At 38.8% G+C, this 21307-nt stretch overlaps 1 protein-coding gene across 5 annotated transcripts; it reads left to right on the forward strand.

Moving 5' to 3' along the window:
* Positions 1 to 109: 109 nt before the first annotated feature.
* fbxo11b (F-box protein 11b) lies at positions 110 to 21142 on the forward strand. 5 transcript variants are annotated; one of them, XM_037753978.1, is made up of 22 exons: positions 110 to 307; positions 5263 to 5426; positions 6333 to 6414; positions 6637 to 6781; positions 6869 to 6998; positions 10461 to 10544; positions 10722 to 10854; positions 10993 to 11099; positions 12221 to 12332; positions 13819 to 13925; positions 14202 to 14339; positions 14428 to 14645; positions 15492 to 15672; positions 15797 to 15919; positions 16366 to 16451; positions 16572 to 16648; positions 16736 to 16879; positions 17515 to 17625; positions 17736 to 17843; positions 17947 to 18055; positions 19342 to 19440; positions 19610 to 21142. In XM_037753978.1, the coding sequence occupies exons 1-22, from the start codon at positions 304 to 306 to the stop codon at positions 19737 to 19739; spliced, it is 2592 nt and encodes an 863-aa protein (XP_037609906.1). In that variant the 5' UTR covers positions 110 to 303; the 3' UTR covers positions 19740 to 21142. The 5 variants fall into 5 exon arrangements, with proteins under 5 accessions (XP_037609906.1, XP_037609903.1, XP_037609904.1 ...); XM_037753975.1 differs by lacking the exon at positions 110 to 307 and adding an exon at positions 3127 to 3445 and having other exon boundaries at positions 6640 to 6781; XM_037753976.1 differs by lacking the exon at positions 110 to 307 and adding an exon at positions 3127 to 3445 and having other exon boundaries at positions 6333 to 6393.
* Positions 21143 to 21307: the final 165 nt, after the last annotated feature.

Consider the following 21307-nt stretch of genomic DNA (forward strand, 5'->3'; position numbering starts at 1 on the left):
GAGGAGCAGCAACAAAAGGAAAACACACATTAAATTGAGCTGTCTTTATCTAGAAATGCTGTCCTTCAGAGCATCCGAAGCTTTCAAGGACAGAGTGACCCCCACCGACCTCTGCTCTGCATGCCAGGGTGGGGAGACGACACAGCTGCTGCTCTTTCTGCTTATTACAGGAGGATGGATATGGCAGCTAGATAAAGCACACTCAGAAGCGAGCGACCCGGGGTTTCAAGGCTGCAGCTGCACGAAGGAATCTGAGTCCGTCTCATTGATATGGATACACTGCCTCCTACATGCCAACATTGAATGTGTGAGTGCATTTATACTCTTTAACCAGCAGGTGGAGCTACTGATGCAGGATTTATTGTGCTCTGTTGTGGTCCATTCAGCTGTGAACATCAACATATTTAAAGTCACCCTCTCAACAGGCACTATAAGTGATAGTGAAAGCACACTTTTACAGCAGTTCAGTGTGAAAAACATACATTTAACAGAATAAAATGTGCTATTCTCTTCACAGCTGGGTGCCATTCTTTCATAACATGCATTTCATACATCAAACCATGACTATTATGTCAAAAAACAAACGGTTACATACAAGATTACATCACTGATGCTGTCTGCAGTAATGTTATTTCAGAGAAAGGCTGATACAGCTGTTGCTTTGCAGTTCAGGATTGGAAATAATCTCCCCTTCTCCTCACCTGCTCTTGCAGACAATAAAGCACATGCAGTGCTGACGATCTTTAAAGTCTCCAGTGAAAAATACTTTTACTCAAGTACTGTACTTAAGTACAACTTTGTGGTATGTGTTCTTTTTTTGAGTATTTGTATTTTATGCTACTTTATACTTCTACTCCACTACATTTCAGAGGGAAATATTGTACTTTTTTACTACATTTATTTGTCAGATATAGTTATTTGTTACAAAAAAACAAACATATGATCAGTTTCTAAAATACGATTTCGTTAAAAGTTAAACTAGTAGCTGTTCTAGTTTGGTCCCCCCACATGTTTCAAATAGTATACATTGTGGTATCGGTACTTTTACTTAAGTAAGACTTTAAATGAATGACTTTTACTTGTAATGGAGTACTTATACATCAATAAAAATGATCAATCGCTGTTTTTGTTGAATATTTAAAAGTGGGGCAAGAGCTCTTACATGTAAAGTTTTTTTCCCGAACAGAAAAATAATGTGTCAAAAGAAAAAAAAGAAAAATAAACGCCAGATAAAACCTTGTAACAATGCAACAAAACAGTCTCAGTAATGCTGTACTGTGAGATTATAGCCTAATCGTTTGCAGCCAAACAATGCCATCTGGTGGTCCAATTACATGAAATGATACTAATTGTTTATTAAAGTGATTTATATCCACTTAAATAAGTAGGCTATAGGCTTTTTCAGTGTTTAAATCTAATTCATTAATACATTAATATATTCTTTTAATCATAAATTGATTAATTCAATTTGTATTTAAATGACTCAAAATAAAAAAAATAAATTAAAAAAATCATTCAATTTCCCTGCATCAAATTTGAATAGAATTAACTTTTAAAGAGCTTTTAGATTTTACTTTAAAATTTTAATTTTACTCTACCTGTCTCATTGATACATTCTAAATTTTGAGCATAAATTGATTCATTAAATTTGTATTTAAATAAAAAACATAATGACAAAAAATCATTCAATATCCCTGATAATTATTCCGTTAAAATCATTAATTGATACTTTAAATTTTGAATAGAATCATCAGAATTTAACTTTTAAAGGGTTTTTAGATTTTACTTTAACATTTTAATTTTACTCTAGGGGTCACATTGATACATTATGAATTTGAATTATAAACTGATTAATTAAATTTGTATTTAAATGACTCAAAATAAAAAATAATGACAAACAAATCGTTGAATTTCCCTCTTAATTGTTTCATAATCATAAAATTAACTTTTAAAGGGCTTTTAGATGTTTATTCTATTTATACATACATATACATATACATATATACATATATAATAATAATAGAAGAAAAAAAATTATAATAATAAAAATAATAATGATAATAATGAATAAATAAATAAAATAAAATTTAAAAAAGGAAAAAGAAGATACTACTACTGGCTACTCAGAGATTACTGTAGTGGGTTTCTCAAAAAATGACAAAAAGGGGCCCCATACTTTGTAAAATGTACTCTCTGTTCCCCGGGTGGTATAACGGATTTTCTCTAAATTCATACAGGACATAATGTCTCTGATCCAATGTGAGTGTGCATTATTTTTAACATTATTATCATTATTAAAATAATTATTATTTATATTATTATTACATAAAATGTATGTATTTATGACAATATAAAATGTGCATTATTTTTTAGCATTATTATTATTATTATTATTATTATTATTATTATTAATATAATAATAATTATTATTACATAACCTTTATGTATTTATGACAATATAAAATGTGCATTATTTGTATTATTATTATTATTATTATTATTAATATAATAATTATTATTATTATTACATAACCTTTATGTATTTATGACAATATAAAATGTGCATTAGTTTTAGCATTATTATTATTATTATTATTATAATATTATAATTATTTTTATTACATAACCTTTATATATTTATGAAAAAATAAAACGTGCATTAGTTTTAGCATTATTATTATTATTATTATTACATAACCTTTATGTATTTATAACAATATAAAACATGCTTTATTTTAGCATTATTATTATTATTATTACATAACCTTTATGTATTATAACAATATAAAGCATGCATTATTTTTAGCATTATTAATTTTTTTATTACATAACCTTTATGTATTTATAACAATATAAAACATACATTTTTTTAGCATTATTATTATTTTTATTACATAACCTTTATGTATTTATGACAATATAAAAAGTGCATTATTTTTAGCATTATTATTATTTTTAGCATTACTATTGATAAAAATCGACGCTTGACCGATCCCGAACCCCAACAGAAAGGTTTTGTCTTGAAACGAAGCTCCTGATTGGCTGCTACAGGAGGACATTACAGAACGCCCGATCTGATTGGTCGAGCGGCCACTCTGCTGTTTTCTTCTCTCGCGATTGTTTCCCGTGTGTGTTTAATGGCTCCTCCTGCTACCGACTGAGACGGAGCTGGCACCGAGCAGCGACATACGGGGGGAAGAGAAATAAGCGATTTACACCCCAAATACCAGCGGGTTTCTGATCGCAATCATCTCAGAGTGTCCTGGGGAAACAAAGCGGGCTGTTCGCGGGTGTTAGTTTGGGTCTAAAGGGGCTAAATTTAGCATCATTAGCTTAGTCTATTTATCAAACCAGATGAACTCCGTCAGAGCCACCAACAGGAGACCCAGGCGAGTGTCGAGGCCGCGCCCGGTGCAGCCCGAACGCAACAACGGGGATAACAGAGGTAAGCTAGGCCGCGGCGGTTGGCTACTTATATAAGCCGCGTGAAGCTGGTTAACGGTAAACGCGTGACCCGTTTTCAAATCTACAGAAGCAGCCGTTGGTGAGCAGGAAACACCGAGGCTCTGTGGTTTAGGCCAGGCCGCGCTTTGTTTGGCTTGACTGATTGAGACTAGCTAACTTAGCTTAGCTCAAGCAGGTTTATATGGAGGTTGGGGGGGTTGGTTGTTTCGCCCTTAATGCGTATGTACATTAAACTGTTAATAATGTGTATATTCAGGTATTTAAAATGGAGCTCTCCACAGACACAATCTGTGTGTGTTTCTCGGCCGTCGCATTCCCAGCTGTCACTAAACGATTCAGAGGGTGTAAAAAAAAAATCTGCGGCGTCCTTTTTTTTTTTTTTTTTTTGTGACTGCCTGCCATTTTTTGGGGTGTAACGTTAACAAAAACATTAGCAAGCCCAAAGCTACAAGAAGGGCCAAGATCAGCTGTGACTAGATGATATATTGTGGATGCATTCACTTGTTTTTTAATAGCAGATTGAACCCACATCCCCTTCCTTGTTCTCTCCAGCTCTGCTAGCTCCATTTGTTTACACCGCGGATTTGCCAGCTACGCAGTTCAGTTTTGTAGCCATTAGCCTGCACGTCTAGATCTGATCTGTGGGCCTTATTTCTGACAGCAGAGTCTGCAACACCACCAGAGACAAATGCATACATATATCCCTTCATATATCAGCTGTGTTAAATGACTAGGCTGCACGATTTGTGTGGCTGCAGGGGGGTTGCATCTGCCATTATCAATCACTAACCTTTGTCTGCCTTTACCAACTATTTTACCCCATGTCTGTCTGTTTAGCCTGCGCAGTGTGTGCAATACTGCATGTGAGCTGAATGCACACTATTGTGTCATTAATGATGAGGAGAATTAAAGTGTCAAAGCTGCTATCACTGGAGTTGAGCAAAAGAGAAATGACTCTCATATATATATATATATATATATATATATATATATATATATATATATATATATATAAATAAATAAATATATATAAAATCGCATGGCCTTGCCCTATACTGCAGCTTTGTGCATTGAATGCACACTATTGTGTCATTAATGATGAGGAGAATTAAAGTGTCAAAGTGTTTGCTGCAATTACTAGAGTTGAGCAAAAGAGAAATGACTCTCATATATATATATATATATAAATATAAATATAAATATATAAATATATAGATATCTATATATATATATATATATATATATATATATATATATAGATATCTATATCTATATATATATATATATAAAATTGCATGGCCTTGCCCTATACTGTAGCTTTGTGCATTGAATGCACACTATTGTGTCATTAATGATGAGGAGAATTAAAGGTGTCAAAATGTTTGTTGCTGCAATTACTGGAGTTGAGCAAAAGAGAAATTACTCTACCCTTTTTATATTTACAACAAGGAAGGGGATGTGGGCTCAATCTGCTGGTTACTTTAAAAAACAGCTCCGAGCACACAAAAAACAATGAATGCATCCGCCATATATCATCTGATCACAGCTGATCTTGGCCCTCTTGTAGCTTTGGGGGGGGGCTAGCTAATGTTTTTGTTAATGTTACACCCCAAAAAATGGCAGTCCAAAAAAAAAGACGCCGCAGACGTTAGGGGCAAGTATATATATATATATATATATATATATATATATAATTGCATGGCCTTGCCCTATACTGCAGCTTTGTGCATTGTAGTGCCTCTTGAGAAAAGTGCTATATGTATGTATAGGAAATCTGTTTTCCTTTTTCCGTCCCAGATGAGGAGGCTCCTGCAGCAGCTGCAGCAGAGATGGCTATTGAGGAGTCCGGTCCAGGAGCTCAGAACAGTCCCTACCAGCTTCGACGCAAGACCCTGCTTCCCAAGAGAACCGCTGCTGCCTCTGCCACCGCCTCTGCCTGCCCCAGCAAGGGCCCAATGGAGGTTAGACTGAAACATTAAAGTGCTTCTTTTTTTTTTGAGTGTGCAGTGTGCATGGCTACAGACTTAAAGCTGCAGTAGGCAAAATGATTTTGGCATCATTGGGGTCAAAAAATGCCATAATAACCTTACAGCATATTGTAATTCAAGTGCTCTGAGAGATAACTAGACTTCTGGCTTTAGAAAAATGTAGCCCGTGATGGGAGACTTTGGCCAATCGCAGGTCATTTCAGAGAGCGAGCGTTCCTATTGGCTGTTAATTCAACGGAGGCAGCTGTCAGTCACTCGTGAACTCCGATCAAACGGTCAAATTAGGCAGCGCTGATCAAATATGAATCAATATTCTGTTACTGTAATGCCTATTTCTCACCTCAAATGTTTTCAGAAATATCTTGTAGTGCACTGTTTAGCTGTAAGATGAGAAAGTTTTCTCCGGCTGGTGGGTGGTGCTTGGTATTTCCTCAACTGATCTCAACATGGTTGACGAGGTCACAAACTTTCAAATTTTTGATCGGAGTTTGCGAGTGATTGACAGCTGCTCAGAGAAGGCAAGGCTCCAGCTCGGCTCTGATTGGTTGTTTTCCTCCGGTCTGTGAAATCTCGCAGATGCCATTAGGAGCACCGGAGGACACAGGCGCATGATTTTTTTTTTTTTTTTTTTTTTTATTACCTGTCTCATGCACTACTGTCAGGATATAGTGCCCGTTTTATAAAAATAACTTTTCTTAATCATATTTGCTCCATTTCTACCCACTGCAGCTTTACGTGTGTGAATAAGAGAGAATTGCTGATTGATTGTGTCCTCCTTTGACAGAGCAATGATTTTGTGACAGAGCATTACATTTTCCAGTTCATTACTTAGTGCTGCATCTTGGCGTGAAGTTGATATCCTATTCCCCTCTTTTACAGGGAGCTTCCACTTCATCAACAGAGGCCTTTGGCCATCGAGCCAAGCGGGCACGAGTGTCCGGTAAGAGCCACGACCTGCCAGGTGTGTGTTTAATCTCCACAGCGGTGGCAAGGAGAGTGTCAGCTTTTTTTTTCTCCCTTTTTTTTTTGAATCTATATTGATTTTTCTGTGTGCGCTGGTAAATCTTGTTATTTTGCAATCCATTAAATAGCATGACTCCATAGATTAATGTGCTTGGAGTGAAAATATTTTTTCCTAAAGCTTACATTGTGACTGCGTGTGTGTATTTGTGTGTTTTTTTAGCAGCCCCAGCAGAGCAATATCTGCAGCAGAAGCTTCCAGATGAGGTTGTTTTGAAGATCTTCTCCTACTTACTGGAACAGGACCTCTGTCAGGCAGCTTGTGTCTGCAAGAGATTCAGCCAGCTAGCCAACGACCCCATCCTATGGTCAGTGCTGCTGAAGAGAAGGAAACTTGTCTTTTCATTAAAAGGCAAACAACTGAAATTAATTTTATGTGGTATTTAATATTCTAGGAAGCGTCTGTACATGGAGGTGTTTGAGTACACGCGTCCCATGATGCACCCTGAGCCCGGCAGGTTCTACCAAGTCAGCCCCGAGGAGCATGAACACCCGAACCCCTGGAAGGAGAGCTTCCAACAGCTGGTAAGTCCTCACAGTTTTTTGTGTGTTGTTTAACCATGAAGAAGAAAGTGCTCTCTGAAGAGTATCGATATCTTTGCACAGACTTGGTTTATTTTATTGACTCCTTACATTTTTCTCTCTATATATTAAAAAAATACAATGTGCAGATCTGAAAAGTCATATATAGCCCTGCAATAAAATCCTTGCCTCTCACCAGGGTAATAATAGCCGACCTGGGGAAAAGAGTGCCCGTAATGTTAAAACACTTTGCACACACACTTTAGAAAGTCTGTATATTTATTTTTGAAATATGTACAGAGAGAAATGGAAGCATAGCTATCACTATATAACATGGATAAGCACTTAGGATTTAGGGTTGTGTCGATAGACGATGTTCAGAGCGATCGCCAATAGCCAATGTCAAGATGATATTTAACCTGTATTCCCATTAATGTATTAAATTATTATTATTAGTAGCAGTAGTATTAAATCTAACTGTAATGCAATGAATACGGTCTGTCTGTATGTCCTTCGCAAATCTCAAGAACTGCTCATCCAATCTACTTCACATTTGGCGGGTGTATTGCTGGGGACCCAAGGGAGGGCTTTGTCGAATTTAGTGCAATTTGGACATGCAACAATATTAATGAACTTTGGCCAAATAAGTGAACAGCGCTCTGTGCAGCAGCAGGGGCGGGGCTTCAGGGCTCATTGACTGCCATTCACTTTAAAACCAAACTCTTTAATTTCCCTGGAGTCAACACGAGCGGATAGCCAAATGGAAGCAGAATCGAACCAGAGTGTATTTCACCGGTGTGACCGCGAGTAATCCGCAACTTGGGTGTGTTTTTCCCCCGCGAGTAAGATGGTATTTCCCCGGTGTCAGATTTTATACTAACTGATAACACTACACCATTAGCAAAATACCTCCACTAATTAAATCTATGCTGTACTTTATAACCACAGTGGTAATGTCAAAGCAAGCGAATAGTACGCCTATTTGGAAATTACCTCTGCTAAGTGAATTTCACCGATGTTTCTGACAGCGAGTAACCGCGACTTGGGTGTGTTTTTCAGGGGCGGATTTAGTGATTTTGGGGCCAAAGCAAATGTTGTCTTGCTTTACTTTTCCCTCTCTCTAACTGGGAATGTTGGTATTGTTAGTGGTAGAAGAAGTAGGCCTACCCAAAACTTTCTGAAGTAAATCTATTTACTATTAATAGTAAAACTATTAACACACAGCAAAAGTCCGGCATTCAAATGTTTACTTCAAGTGAAGAGTGAAAGAGAGGTATATCAGCACATTGTACTTAAATTTACTGTTCAAGGTGGAGCTTTCAATTCTAATATGATGCTGGATAGTTTAATGAATAATAATGCATCATATTTTATTGGTTAGATTTTGTGATATAACCAGTAACATTTCTCTGTCAGGCAAATGTAGTACCACAATATATTCCTATGAAGAAGTATACAGTTGAGTGGCTTTTTTACATGCTTTGGGGGCCTTTTGTAAGTTATTTCAGGGTTCAGTGGTGTTGCCTATCTTGCCTAATGGTAAAGTCAGCCCCTGGTGTTTTTTTTTTCCCGTGAACCAGTGTGTATTTCACCAGAGTTTCTGACCACAAGCTACGACTTGTGTGTGTGACATAACTATGTCATGGCGGATGTATTGCTGAGGACCCGAGGAAGCTCAGTGTCGAGTGAAGTTGTTTGTATGAGCGGTTCTCGAGAAAGATGCAAGCATCAACACCTCAGGCCAAACATTCAGCCCGTTGTGAACCGGCATGTTTTGAGCGTGCACTAGTCAATATTCAAACTAATTAGCACCGTCATAAATAATGTCTTCCGCGTGTACCGTCAACATTTCTTTGCATAGGACATTAACTTGGACCCGGCGCCACTGCTACATTTAGGCTATTTGCATAGGGCTGCACAGCGCTGTCCCCGGTACTGAATGGAGGGAGGAGAGAGACAGAACACATCACTGCACCTTGCTTGCTTTTCGTGCCCTTATTCTATTTATATATTCTATTACCACAACATCGACTGTATTTGTTATTTTCTGGTAACACCAACAAACTACTCAGAATTTTTTACGCTGTTCCTTTGTGTCTTTGTTTCGAGGAAATTTTGGTCAGCGTTTTATTTTGACCAGTAGCTCTCAAAACTCCTCTTCTGCTTTTTCTTTTTTTTTTTAAAGTATTTCTTAGAAGTTTAGTCTCATAATGAATGCGGTGCAACGTGTACATGTGACCACAAAGTTGTTCTAAGGCTATGTCAGTGCATCTCATTATCTAATTATGTCAATCCAGGGTTTCTCTCAAACTAAACATTGTCTAAGCTCCTCAGGCTAATTGGACGCAAACATTTTTGCTTTATTAATTATAATATAAAGTGAAAATGAGTCATTGATTGCGTTTTTTTTTTATATTGATCACTTGACTCTTTAGTTTTTGCAGGAGCCCTACCTCTTACTGTTAGGGGCTTTTAATTGTGATGTCTAGAAATCAAAGAGTGCTGTGTTTTTTCTGTGTATCTATTGCAATCCACTCTGAAATCTACCTTTGCATATACTGTTCTGTGGACGCCAGTGGTTCCTAATTTGGGGTTGGAGGGTTGCAGGATGGTGAACTGGACAGGAACCAGGAAAAACATATTTCTGCTACACAAAATTAGATTTATTTTTTCAGGCTTTTGCCCTTTTTTGCAGTGACTTGTTGGAACATTTTACCTCTTCAGGGGGAAAAAACTCTGCGGTTGAAGTGTTTATAGCCAGTAGACATGCAACAAGGGGTCACAAGTACACATTGCTTTCAATAAGGTCACGCCTGAAAACGCATCGCATGACCATTCACGTAAACTGGGCATGTGCGTGCCAGTGTAAACAAGAAGCAGCGCGGTTGGTTATTTAGTTACAGAATATACTACGAAGGAAGAACAGCAATGGCGAAAAGTAAGACCAGAGATTTCTTTGTCTGGACCGACGACGCTTTGGAGCTGTTACTGAAAATAACACACGAGTATGAGGGAAGGACACGTCATGACTGATGAGACCCAATCAAGAAGAGAACGTGGGTGTCTGCATCATCGTTTATAAAGGTTTCCGTTTCTACCCGTCTCGACTAAAACACAACCCTGGAGTTTTAAAACTAAAACGGGGTCAGCAGCGTTTTCAAACGTCTCTGTTTTAGGGGCTCAAAACGCCATAGTAGTGTGGACGTTAGGCATAAACGTAGCAAAAGTTATGCGTCTTAAAACATATTAGTATGGATGTAGCCTATGTCGCTTTTCGTGGTACCCTCTTGTGTAGCACATTCAAATTGCGCTGTATTTTCCATAATAAAAAAAACGCACTGCACCTATATAAACAACATCATTGCGTCAAAAGTTAGGTTAGTGTCATACCTAGGTTGTGTGGGGACCATGTTAATGTTTGGTGTGATCACCAGAAACTTGACTTTGGTGTTTTCTGTGTTGCAGTACAAAGGTGCTCACGTAAAACCAGGCTTTGCTGAGCATTTCTACAGTAACCCCGGCAGATACAAAGGCAGAGAGAACATGCTGGTAAGTCATAGTTAAATGAGAAATCCTCCAGGATTTATTTCATTAGCCATCACACCGACATTTATGCAAAGCAGCACAGCTAATGTAAACACCTGCTTGCTTTTCCAAACTGCCTGGTGATGAATTGTTGTTGTGTTTACATTCTGCCTGAAAGTGTTTGTACCTTTTCTCCTGCAGTATTATGACACCATTGAGGATGCGCTGGGTGGAGTACAAGAGGCTCACTTTGACGGTCTAATCTTCGTCCACTCCGGCATCTATACAGATGAGTGGATTTATATAGAGTCCCCCATCACCATGATTGGTGCAGGTAAGCATGTTTCCTTCACTGGAAAGTAGATTCTTGTGCCGCATGCAATCAATATCTCTCTTAAGATGGGATACACTCAGCGGTGTTTATGTCCATATGTATGAGGGTGTTAATGAGTGTTCTCTGCTTTCCCCTCAGCTCCCGGTAAAGTAGCAGACAAGGTGGTGATAGAGAATACTAGAGACTCAACGTTTGTCTTCATGGAGGGCTCAGAGGACGCCTATGTGGGATACATGACCATCAAGGTAAACAAACATCTCCCCTTTCCCTCGATTTCACCTCTTACATTGGCTTTGTTTTATAGTCTCATCACAGGGCTCCTCTGTTAAGCTGTGTATTCACAGTGGAAAAGTCCAGCTTAGTCTATAATTTATTATTTATTCATAGTTGAGGTTAAAATGATTATTATCTCCCAAATGGAGACTCCTGGGTTTCGGAAAATGAGGCGAACAACAAACCTTGTAACGATGCTCATGGTCTCTTGATAACAAAATGAAATTGTGTTGTCAACTAGAAAATTTGTCTCTGCAGTTTTGAAGATTGGAAAAGGACATTTTGACCATAATATAAAATATGTTTTGCTGTATAGAACTGTATAGATGATAATATAGTAAGTAATGAAGTTAATAATGGCCTGATATTGGTACAGCTCTACGCTACTTCATCCTCTTGTTTTCCTCTTCAGATTGGTTTGCTGATCAGTTGTTGGATATTTTTTTTAAATAAAAGCTAGATGGTTATAATATAAATCGTGAACTAGGGCTGCAACTAACGATTATATTCATTGTCGATTTAATCTGTTGATTATTTTCTCGATTAATCGATTAGTTCTTTGGTCTATAAAATGTCAGAAAATGGTGAAAAATGTGGATCAGTGATTCCTAAAGTCCAAGACGATGTCCTCAAATGTCTTGTTTGGTCCACAACTCAAATACATTCAGTTTACTGTCATAGAGGAGTAAAGAAACCAGAACATATTCACATTTAAGAAGCTGGAATCAGAGAATTTAGACTTGTTTTCTTAAAAACTTGATCAGACCGCTTATTCGATTATGAAAATGATGTTTGATTATTTACACAATATTATCATGTGTGTATTATTAACATATCAATATTTCATTTTTAAATATCACAGTTATCGTCAATGCCGGTATATCACGGCACTCCTAGTACTGATTATTCTTTTTTCCTCGTGGTGTAAGAAATCAGTTTCCTGGTTATATCCTGTTACCAGCTACATGTATTAGTGTCACTGTTGCCTCCAGTAGCGAGAGTCCAGTGTGGATGTGGTGGGTGGAAAAGAAGCTTGATGTGTTTGTCAGTAAGCGCAGCCTCTGTCTGACCTCTGCTGCTCTTCTCTCCTCAGTTTAATCCTGATGACAAGTCAGCGCAGCACCACAACGCCCACCACTGTCTGGAGATCACAGTCAACTGCAGCCCCAACATCGACCACTGCATCATCCGCTCCACATGCACAGGTAAACGCACACGCCGACCACTTGTTACTGGGGGAGGACACAATGACATGAACACTAGAAAATATCAATACACTTGAGTACTGCAATATTATGTTTTGTGATACTGTATCGATTCTCAAAAACACTGTTGATTTTAATTAATAGTTAACATGCAATGTTTCGTGGCAGACAGTGGCTCATTTTGTGTTTAAACCTCCGACTGCTAGGTAGAAGTGTTGTAATCTATCTTCAGCCCTCTGACTCTTCTGCTCCAACGTAACAACGTATACTGAAACAGAAAGTAGTGTCAGGGTGCACTGCGACGTTTTCTTTTAGCTGTCACTGTGAAGGAATTTTCCCTGCTGTGATGAGGATTGGCTCAACAGCGAGATATGCAGTACTGTCGCCGTTTTTTTTGCCAATTACTTCATTTATTCAGATTTTTGTGCCATATAAGTTTTATTGTTAGGCTATTATTAGGTATATTGTTGCTTTGTAAAAGACAAAGATGACAGTTTTAAAACTATGTGGCGATTTTTGATAAATAATCGACTAATTCCCAGTGATTTTCAAATAGTATTTTTGCTTGGAATGCACATCCCGAATCATGATGCGTATCGTATCACTAGATTCTTGCCAATACAGCCATAATGAACACCTGTACAGCCCTAAAAAACAACAACAACAACAAAGTTGACAGATGCAACATTAGCTTCACAAAAGTAGCATTTACTTCAGGGGTCTTGTATTATTTTACATAATATTATACAGGTGTATATGTTAATGTGTACTCCTGTATTATAACAGTTTAGAGACATGGTTTACTATGGTTAGAATTAGAAACACAGTGTCCCTAATTGTGGTACATCACTAAATGATCCGTGTGTTCATTATGTCCCAGGATGAGAGACTAAATTTGTCTTTTGGGACTTGGACTGAAAACCAAAAAAAACCCTGGAGCAGTATTTTTTTTTGGCAACAACTATTATTATGACATGTTCTCTTGTTCTTTTGGGTTCTCGGGTTGCAGCAATAGGAAATGTAGGAAAAAATCTGTGCCAGTATTGCGTGGTATAACACAACCTCTCGTGTACTGACGCTTCGTTTCCATCAAGGGTTCAAGGTTCTTGATTTGTCATTTGTCAATGATTATCTTTGGTCTCAGGTTCCTTCAACAATGCTCATAAAATATGTATATATAAAAGTGGAAATCCTACAAGTAAAAGTAAAAGCAAAATAATAATCTAAGGCTTTAAATAGTGCAGTTAAAATAAATATAAAGATAAGTAAATATAAGATAGTAATGTATATTTGTAATTTTGTGGAAGACAGTATTTCAAAACAACTCATTTACAGTTAACAATGCTCTTCAACCTCTCGGCATGTACCCCAATAATATGACATGATGATGATTTTTTTGTATGATGTTGGTTATTTGATAATGGAAGTGACCATTACTTGCCGCCCTACTGTAGTGTGACGCTTTTGTTTTACTTTCTGTGTTTAGTGGGTTCAGCTGTGTGTGTGAGCGGCCAGGGAGCGTGTCCAACCATCAAACACTGCAACATCAGTGACTGTGAGAACGTAGGACTGTACATCACCGATCACGCACAGGTAAAAATGACTTTTCCTCCTCAATAGCAACACAAATGGTTTGTCATAAAAGCTAGGGGTGGGAATAAATATCGATTCACCTATGTATCACGTTTTTTTTTACAATTTTTTAAATGGATTTTTTTATACCAGAATCAATATATTTGCTTCATTTGAGTCTATGCAGAGGTAGAAGGAAGTTACCTCTTTTATTTTTGTACAGGAGATAGCCCTTTTAAATGCACATACAAATGTTCACACAGGTTTCTGACTCCACGTCTTCTCGTCTGTTTTCAGGGCATTTATGAAGACAATGAAATCAGCAACAATGCGCTAGCGGGAATTTGGGTGAAAAACCACGGTAATCCCATCATTAGACGTAACCACATCCACCACGGACGAGACGTTGGAGTGTTCACCTTCGACCACGGCATGGTAAATACACAGCAATTATGTCATGTCGTACGTTTTACTCGAAGAAACATCACAGAGCGTCTTATTTTTCTATTATTCTGTGTTTCAGGGTTACTTTGAGAACTGCAACATCCATAGAAACCGCATAGCAGGCTTTGAGGTGAAAGCCTACGCCAACCCCACAGTGGTGCGTTGTGAGATCCATCATGGCCAAACGGGAGGCATCTACGTCCACGAGAAGGGGCGGGGGCAGTTTATCGAGAACAAAATCTATGCCAATAACTTCGCTGGTGTGTGGATCACGTCCAACAGCGACCCGACGATACGGTGAGGACACACAGCTTTTGTAATAAACCTATAGAGGGACACGGCCTATTTGGGCATCGGTTGTGTGCAAAATTAGATTTCAATGGAGGTCAACATGGCTGATATTGATACTAGGGCTGTCAAACGATTACAAATTAGTTTTGACACCACTCATTTCTTTAACGCAACTTGTGATTTTTAGGTTGTAGCGGGCTCGGTTTTAAAGCTAGACTGTAGATACTGGCATCATATGAAACTAGAAAAACCTAAAGAATCCATTGGTACCAACCATGTCATACTAGCTTGTCGGGAAGGAGGTTAAATAACGCTCCAAACTTGCGCTAAATTTTTGGCGAGGAAAAAACGTCATGCCCATTTTTAAAGGGGTCCCTTGACCTCTGATCTCAAGATATGTGAATGAAAATGGGTTCTATGGGTACCCACGAGTCTCCCCTTTATAGACATGCCCACTTTATGATAATCACATCCAGTTTGGGGCAAGTCATAGTCAAGTCATCACACTGACACACGTGTTGTTTTTATGCTAGATGCAGTACCTGTGAGGGTTTCTGGACACTTTGCCATTGTTTAGTGTTGTTGGTTAATTTCCAGTAATAAATATATACAGGCATTTGCATAAAGCAAGCATATTTGTCCACTCAATACGTGACAGATCTCCCTTTTAATGTACATTTTGAACCATTAAAAAATATGCAATTAACTATGGACATCTTGATTAAATATTTAAATCGATTGATAGCCCTAATTGATGGGGGAAAATACATGGTTGTGTAGGAAATTTGATGTCAACATGTGCATGTTTATTCCAAGATGGTGACTGTATCTTTCCTTTTTTTTTATATCCAGGGGAAATGCTATATTCAACGGTAACCAAGGAGGGGTGTACATATTTGGAGATGGACGGGGTTTGATAGAGAGTAACGATATCTATGGTAACGCCTTGGCGGGAATCCAGATCCGAACCAACAGCTGCCCCATTGTACGACACAACAAGATCCACGATGGACAGCATGGGGGCATCTATGTGGTAAATACACTCTTCAGTTTGGTTAAATATGTAACCCCCTTTTCCCAGTACAGATAATTTTTTTATGTTTTTAATAAAAACTTCAACAGAAGTTTTTGACAGCTGATCCTGCTTTGTGTTTCAGCACGAAAAAGGCCAGGGGGTGATCGAGGAGAATGAGGTTTACAGCAACACGCTGGCTGGAGTCTGGGTGACTACAGGCAGCACTCCTGTCCTCCGCAAGAACCGCATCCACAGTGGCAAACAGGTAAAAAAGATTTATTATATTTTTTGCAATTTCTATATTTAGCGGATAGTTATATAGAGAGATAGAACATTTCACCAACTACAAAGAAATAACATGTGTTACAGAGAGAGCTAGAAGTCTGCAACAAATGAACAGCACATTTTGAAGCTTTTACCATTATCCGTTTATAACAAATATATACATTAACATGTTGGGAGACAATTCAGTAAGTTATCTTACTTAACATACTTAACACAACAAAGTCCGTCCTCCCTATTCTATTTTTATTTTTGGTAGTATGTAATGACTTTTATAACTTGATGTTTATCAGGTACCAAAACAGTTTGTCCTTAATACTAACTGTTTTTTTTAAACTTTCTAATTTTTGAAATTAGTTCAATAAATGTATTATCTTTTCATGTGTTCATTCGATGTTGTGAAGTGATGTTGCTAACTTTTTTTTTTAGGTTGGCGTGTATTTCTACGACAACGGACACGGTGTGTTGGAAGACAATGACATCTACAATCACATGTACTCTGGTGTACAAATAAGGTAACGAACCTCCCTTTAAGCATTGTGTCCACTGAACATACAAAATATGAAACACGTCTTTAAACTAGATGATTCTACGTAAAAGCTTTCATCAAATATTGAATTGTTAAATCTTGACAGGACGGGGAGCAACCCAAAGATCAGGCGCAACAAGATCTGGGGAGGCCAGAACGGAGGGATTTTAGTCTACAACTCAGGTCTGTATTTCTCACTCTGCCACCACGTTTGTCTCGTATGTATTGTACGTGTACTTGCATGTTTCATCCTGCTGTTTAACACAACAGGTCTGGGCTTCATCGAGGACAACGAGATCTTTGACAACGCCATGGCGGGGGTGTGGATCAAGACGGACAGCAACCCCACGCTGAGACGAAATAAGATTCACGACGGCAGAGATGGAGGCATCTGTATCTTCAATGGAGGCAGAGGTATTTAAACACAATCTGTAGCCACATAATAAAAGAAGAACTAAACCCCAGAGTTGTGGCTGAAGTGCCTCTACCCTGGAAATTCAAAGAATACCTCTAGAACGTGAGAGTTTGTGGATGAAGCATCAAATTTTACTCATTTTGCAGCTGACTAGCTGTGAATTTGAGTTTGAAGGCTGGGATATGTGTATGCTAGTGATTAGGATTAGTGCTAGCTTTTTAGGCTGAATGGCGATACACAATATATATATCTCGGTATCTTCGACGAAGTGAGCTAAATGTTCAGTTTTAAGTCAAAGCCACATGTGAGATGCACAAGCACTTTTATTAAGACAGATATATATCATATGACGTGGTTAAGCTATCACTTTAATTCAATAAATTTAACAATATAATCATGCTATCGTCAACCATTTGTTGTTGTGGATTACTCATCTAAAGTATTATTGTGTAATTAATCATGTTACTTTGTTAAACAGACCAGACTGAGGTTACATCCCATGACAATTATGAACAAAAATGTGGTTATAATAATCATCCTCTTATAGTGATCAATTTGACCCGGACACACGTGATCACTACAACCGGCTCCTGTATATCTACAGTTTGAATCATGCCCATCTTTTCCTCTGTAGGACTCCTGGAAGAGAACGACATCTTCAGGAACGCTCAGGCTGGTGTGCTGATCAGCACAAACAGCCACCCGATACTCCGCAAGAACCGCATTTTTGACGGCTTCGCTGCAGGTTAGCTTTTTTTGTTTTTTCCCAAAATCCAACTTCATAAGAGTACAAATAACGTCTCAGTTTCTGTCTCTTTTTGGTGCTGATGACAAACTTTTCTTTTTCTTCTCCAGGTATTGAAATCACCAACCACGCCACCGCCACGCTGGAGGGCAACCAGATCTTCAACAATCGCTTCGGAGGCCTGTTTCTGGCCTCGGGGGTCAACGTCACCATGAAAGGTAACTAGCTGCTTTGTGGGCGTTAAAAGATTTGCTCAGCCTGGTCACAAGCAGTTTTTTTTATCTGCTTTCTAAATCACATTTCCTGTCCCTCTTCTGTCAGATAATAAGATTCTGAATAACCAGGATGCCATCGAGAAGGCAGTGAGCAGAGGACAGTGCCTCTACAAGATCTCCAGCTACACCAGTTACCCCATGCACGACTTCTACAGGTAAACTGCGTCACAGGCTTGCCGCGGTAGTCGTGTTCAGGCACACACAGATTACATTGAATAACCATTATGTAGATGCTAGGAATTCAAAAAAGGGTTCTTAGAAAAGGCAAAAACAGGAAACTGGCCATTTCTAAGAAAATACAACTTAATTAAATCACAGGTGTCTTGTCACATCATGCAGCATTACCAATAACCCCGGGAGGCTTTCATTAAATTCAGGCTAAATAACATTTTAAAAGGTTATCTATATGTGGCATCATGTTTTAAAATGTATTCGTCACTCGCTGTTTCAAAAGAAATATGATGTTCTTGAAAAGGGTTAGTCAAAAAAACAGACTAACAAACACATCCAGAAATAATTCTTTATTGACAAACTATACAATTCAAGCGCTCTAACGTGCTTGCCTACAGTACATGAACTTTGACCTTTGTTGGCCATGATGAGAACGCGAATACAAGTCTCAAAATCAAACCGTTTTTCGCAGGAACACAGCGTGAAAGTATCTCTATAATATACGTGTTATTTTTGGCGAATGAAGCTCCCGCCACCACCGTCGGTTTGCTTTTTTTTATAGAAATAAAACCCATTTAGTTAATTTTCGCGTATCAGCGTCGAGTTATTAATACATAGACGGATGCTATTAAGTGAAAGTGTCTGCTCCGTACGGAGTCTCAGCTCAGAGTAGCAGACAAGTTGACGGACAAGATGATGGCGGAGGATTTGGTGTCAAAGCGAAAAGCAAAAGCGCCTATTTGGCAATATTTCGGCTTTAAACCCAATGCTACAGTATAAGGGAACCATAATGTTAATGAGGCAATCGCCGTGCGGAGGACGGAGCGGTCACAGCTGGTGTGCAGCAGCGCCAGGTGGAAACCTGCGGCCCTGCAGCGAAAGCTCCACCAGAGAAGCCAGACACACAGCCATCCAACGTTAAAGATCAAAGTAAGCTCTCTCCATATATTGTGCGTCAATTAATTAATTAATCGTTGTGTAAAGTTAATTTGAAAGTAAAAATGCCGAACGTTACCTAGTTCCAGCTTCAAGCTGTTGTTTTCCTCGTCTTATGTGACAGTTAAATAAATACCTTTTCATTTCTTTGGACTGTTGGTCAGACAAAACAAGAGGTTTGAAGATGTCACTTCTGGCTTTAGGAAGTTGTGATGGGCATTTTTCACTTTTAATTCTTAGTTGAAACATGAATTATTAGATATTTGTCTTTCTTTTTATTTCCCTCATTGTGTTTTATGTAAATTAATCCGTTTTTGTCTTTTTATCTCTCCAGATGTCACACCTGTAACACAACAGATAGGAACGCCATCTGTGTAAACTGCATCAAAAAATGCCACCAAGGGCACGATGTAGAGTTTATACGGCATGATCGGTAAGACATTTCTGGTTCCTTCCTGACAATTTTTTTTCATGTTTGAAAAATATGATTTTTGCAGTTTTTTCAATATTAACACAATTTAAAAAAAAATGCTTTGTAAATTTTCTCTCCATTCTTTGAAGGGACTCTGGTTCATAACCCCTGATATTTGTTCCCCTTTCAGGTTTTTCTGTGACTGCGGAGCGGGAACGTTGTCCAACCCGTGCACGCTGGCCGGAGAGCCCACACACGACACAGACACTCTGTATGACTCGGCGCCGCCCATCGAGTCCAACACGCTGCAACATAACTGAAGGCATCCGGTCCAGTTACACTCTCTCACATAAGCATATAAACACATTACATTGCACACAGCCATACACACACACACACACACACACACACACACACACACACTCAAACAAACACACACACACACACCGTTACGTACACACACACACATCCACTTGCAGCCATAAGGACCCAGAGAGACTCTGTGATTGCGGCGCTCTCCGATGGGATCGAGGTGAAAGAGGCTGCAGAGGAAGCAGCTTCCTGCCCGCTGCAGTCGGACGCGCTGCAGTGGAGGCAGTCTCCACTAGAGGGAGCAGTGGAGCTGAGGGTGGACGGCCACAAGAGATTCCTCACTCGAGTAATTCTTATTGCAGTCTGTAGACAAAGAAGATGAGAAGAGAAGGGCTACGCAGAGGGGCTGTCGATGGCGGCCCGCGCCGCGTTGGCAGCGCGTGAAGATGCCCTCCCCCGCCCCCGGTGTTAATCCTCGGCTCCCAGCCCACTTCTTCTTCCTCCTCACAAGAACTGCTGTCAAAGAGACTTCCTGCTTCCTCGCAGCTGCCATCCCCATTGGCTGTCCAGGCAGTTGTAACTAGGCAACGGATGGACGGATGTTGCTCTGTTGTGTGTGGATAAAGAGCAAAGATTGTGTGTGTGTGATGGAGCACTTGGGCTTTTTTAAAAAAAAAAAAAAAATGTTCTGATCAGTGGATTTTATTTCAATGCTTTCTCATGTAGTTTTGTATTTTCAAGCAAAAAGTTGACTGTATTTGAATGTCTTTTATTTTATTATATATTATTATTATAATTATTATAATTTTTCTTTGGTTAGCATCCCTCCTCCCCAAACCCCGACTCCAAGGCAACGTGCAGAAACTCAGACGTCCCAGTGGTGAAGTTCTTTCTGTGAAAGAGAATTTAAACACTAACAACCCTCTCCGGTATATTCGCTTCAATGGCAGGTGGAGGAGCTCCACACTTGTATAAAGGTGTGTATGTGAGTGTATAAATGTGTGTTGTGTACAGTGAAAGTTGTGTGTATGTGTGTGTGTGTGTGTGTGTGTGTATATGTTTATAAGTTGATGCAGTCAGTGTTTTGTGGAGAGGGTTTCAATAGGAGGCGTCAGAGCTCCTTCGAACTGGAACGTAAGAGTCAATCTGCAGTCCTCCCCGCCCGTCCTCCCCTCTCCCCCCCTCACTTTCCACCCTCTCTCCCCCGTGTATCGTGGTGACTGTGGCTCCTCATGCAGCCTGAATCGTATGCATGTACCATAACATCTAGACTTAATATATTGTGAAGTATTCAATAACCATTATGTAGATGCTAGTTGGAATTCAAAAAGGGGTATACTTTCTTAGAAAGATTAAAAAAAAGAAAACAGGAAACTGGCCATTTCTAAGAAAATAAAACTTTATTAGATCACAGGTGTCTTTGTTTTTAAATTCACATCATGCAGAATTACCAATTACGCCGGGAGGCTTTTGTTTAGTTCAATGTGTTTAAGGGTGAGCTACATCATGTTTTGAAATGTATTCATCTCTCATTGTTTCAAAAGAAATGTGATCTTGAAGTTATGCAATGTCAGTA

Source organism: Sebastes umbrosus, chromosome 20 (assembly GCF_015220745.1).
Source record: "Sebastes umbrosus isolate fSebUmb1 chromosome 20, fSebUmb1.pri, whole genome shotgun sequence".
Classification (NCBI taxonomy): Eukaryota; Metazoa; Chordata; class Actinopteri; order Perciformes; family Sebastidae; genus Sebastes; species Sebastes umbrosus.

What these genes read in the sequence shown, in the direction of transcription:
- fbxo11b (XM_037753974.1), top strand. Translation starts at nt 3,355, where the DNA reads ATGAACTCCGTCAGAGCCACCAACAGGAGACCCAGGCGAGTGTCGAGG. An exon ending in AAGGCAGAGAGAACATGCTG is followed by an intron (nt 10,545 to 10,721) that starts GTAAGTCATAGT and finishes TTTCTCCTGCAG; the next exon opens with TATTATGACACCATTGAGGA. An exon ending in CCCATGCACGACTTCTACAG is followed by an intron (nt 18,056 to 19,341) that starts GTAAACTGCGTC and finishes TTATCTCTCCAG; the next exon opens with ATGTCACACCTGTAACACAA.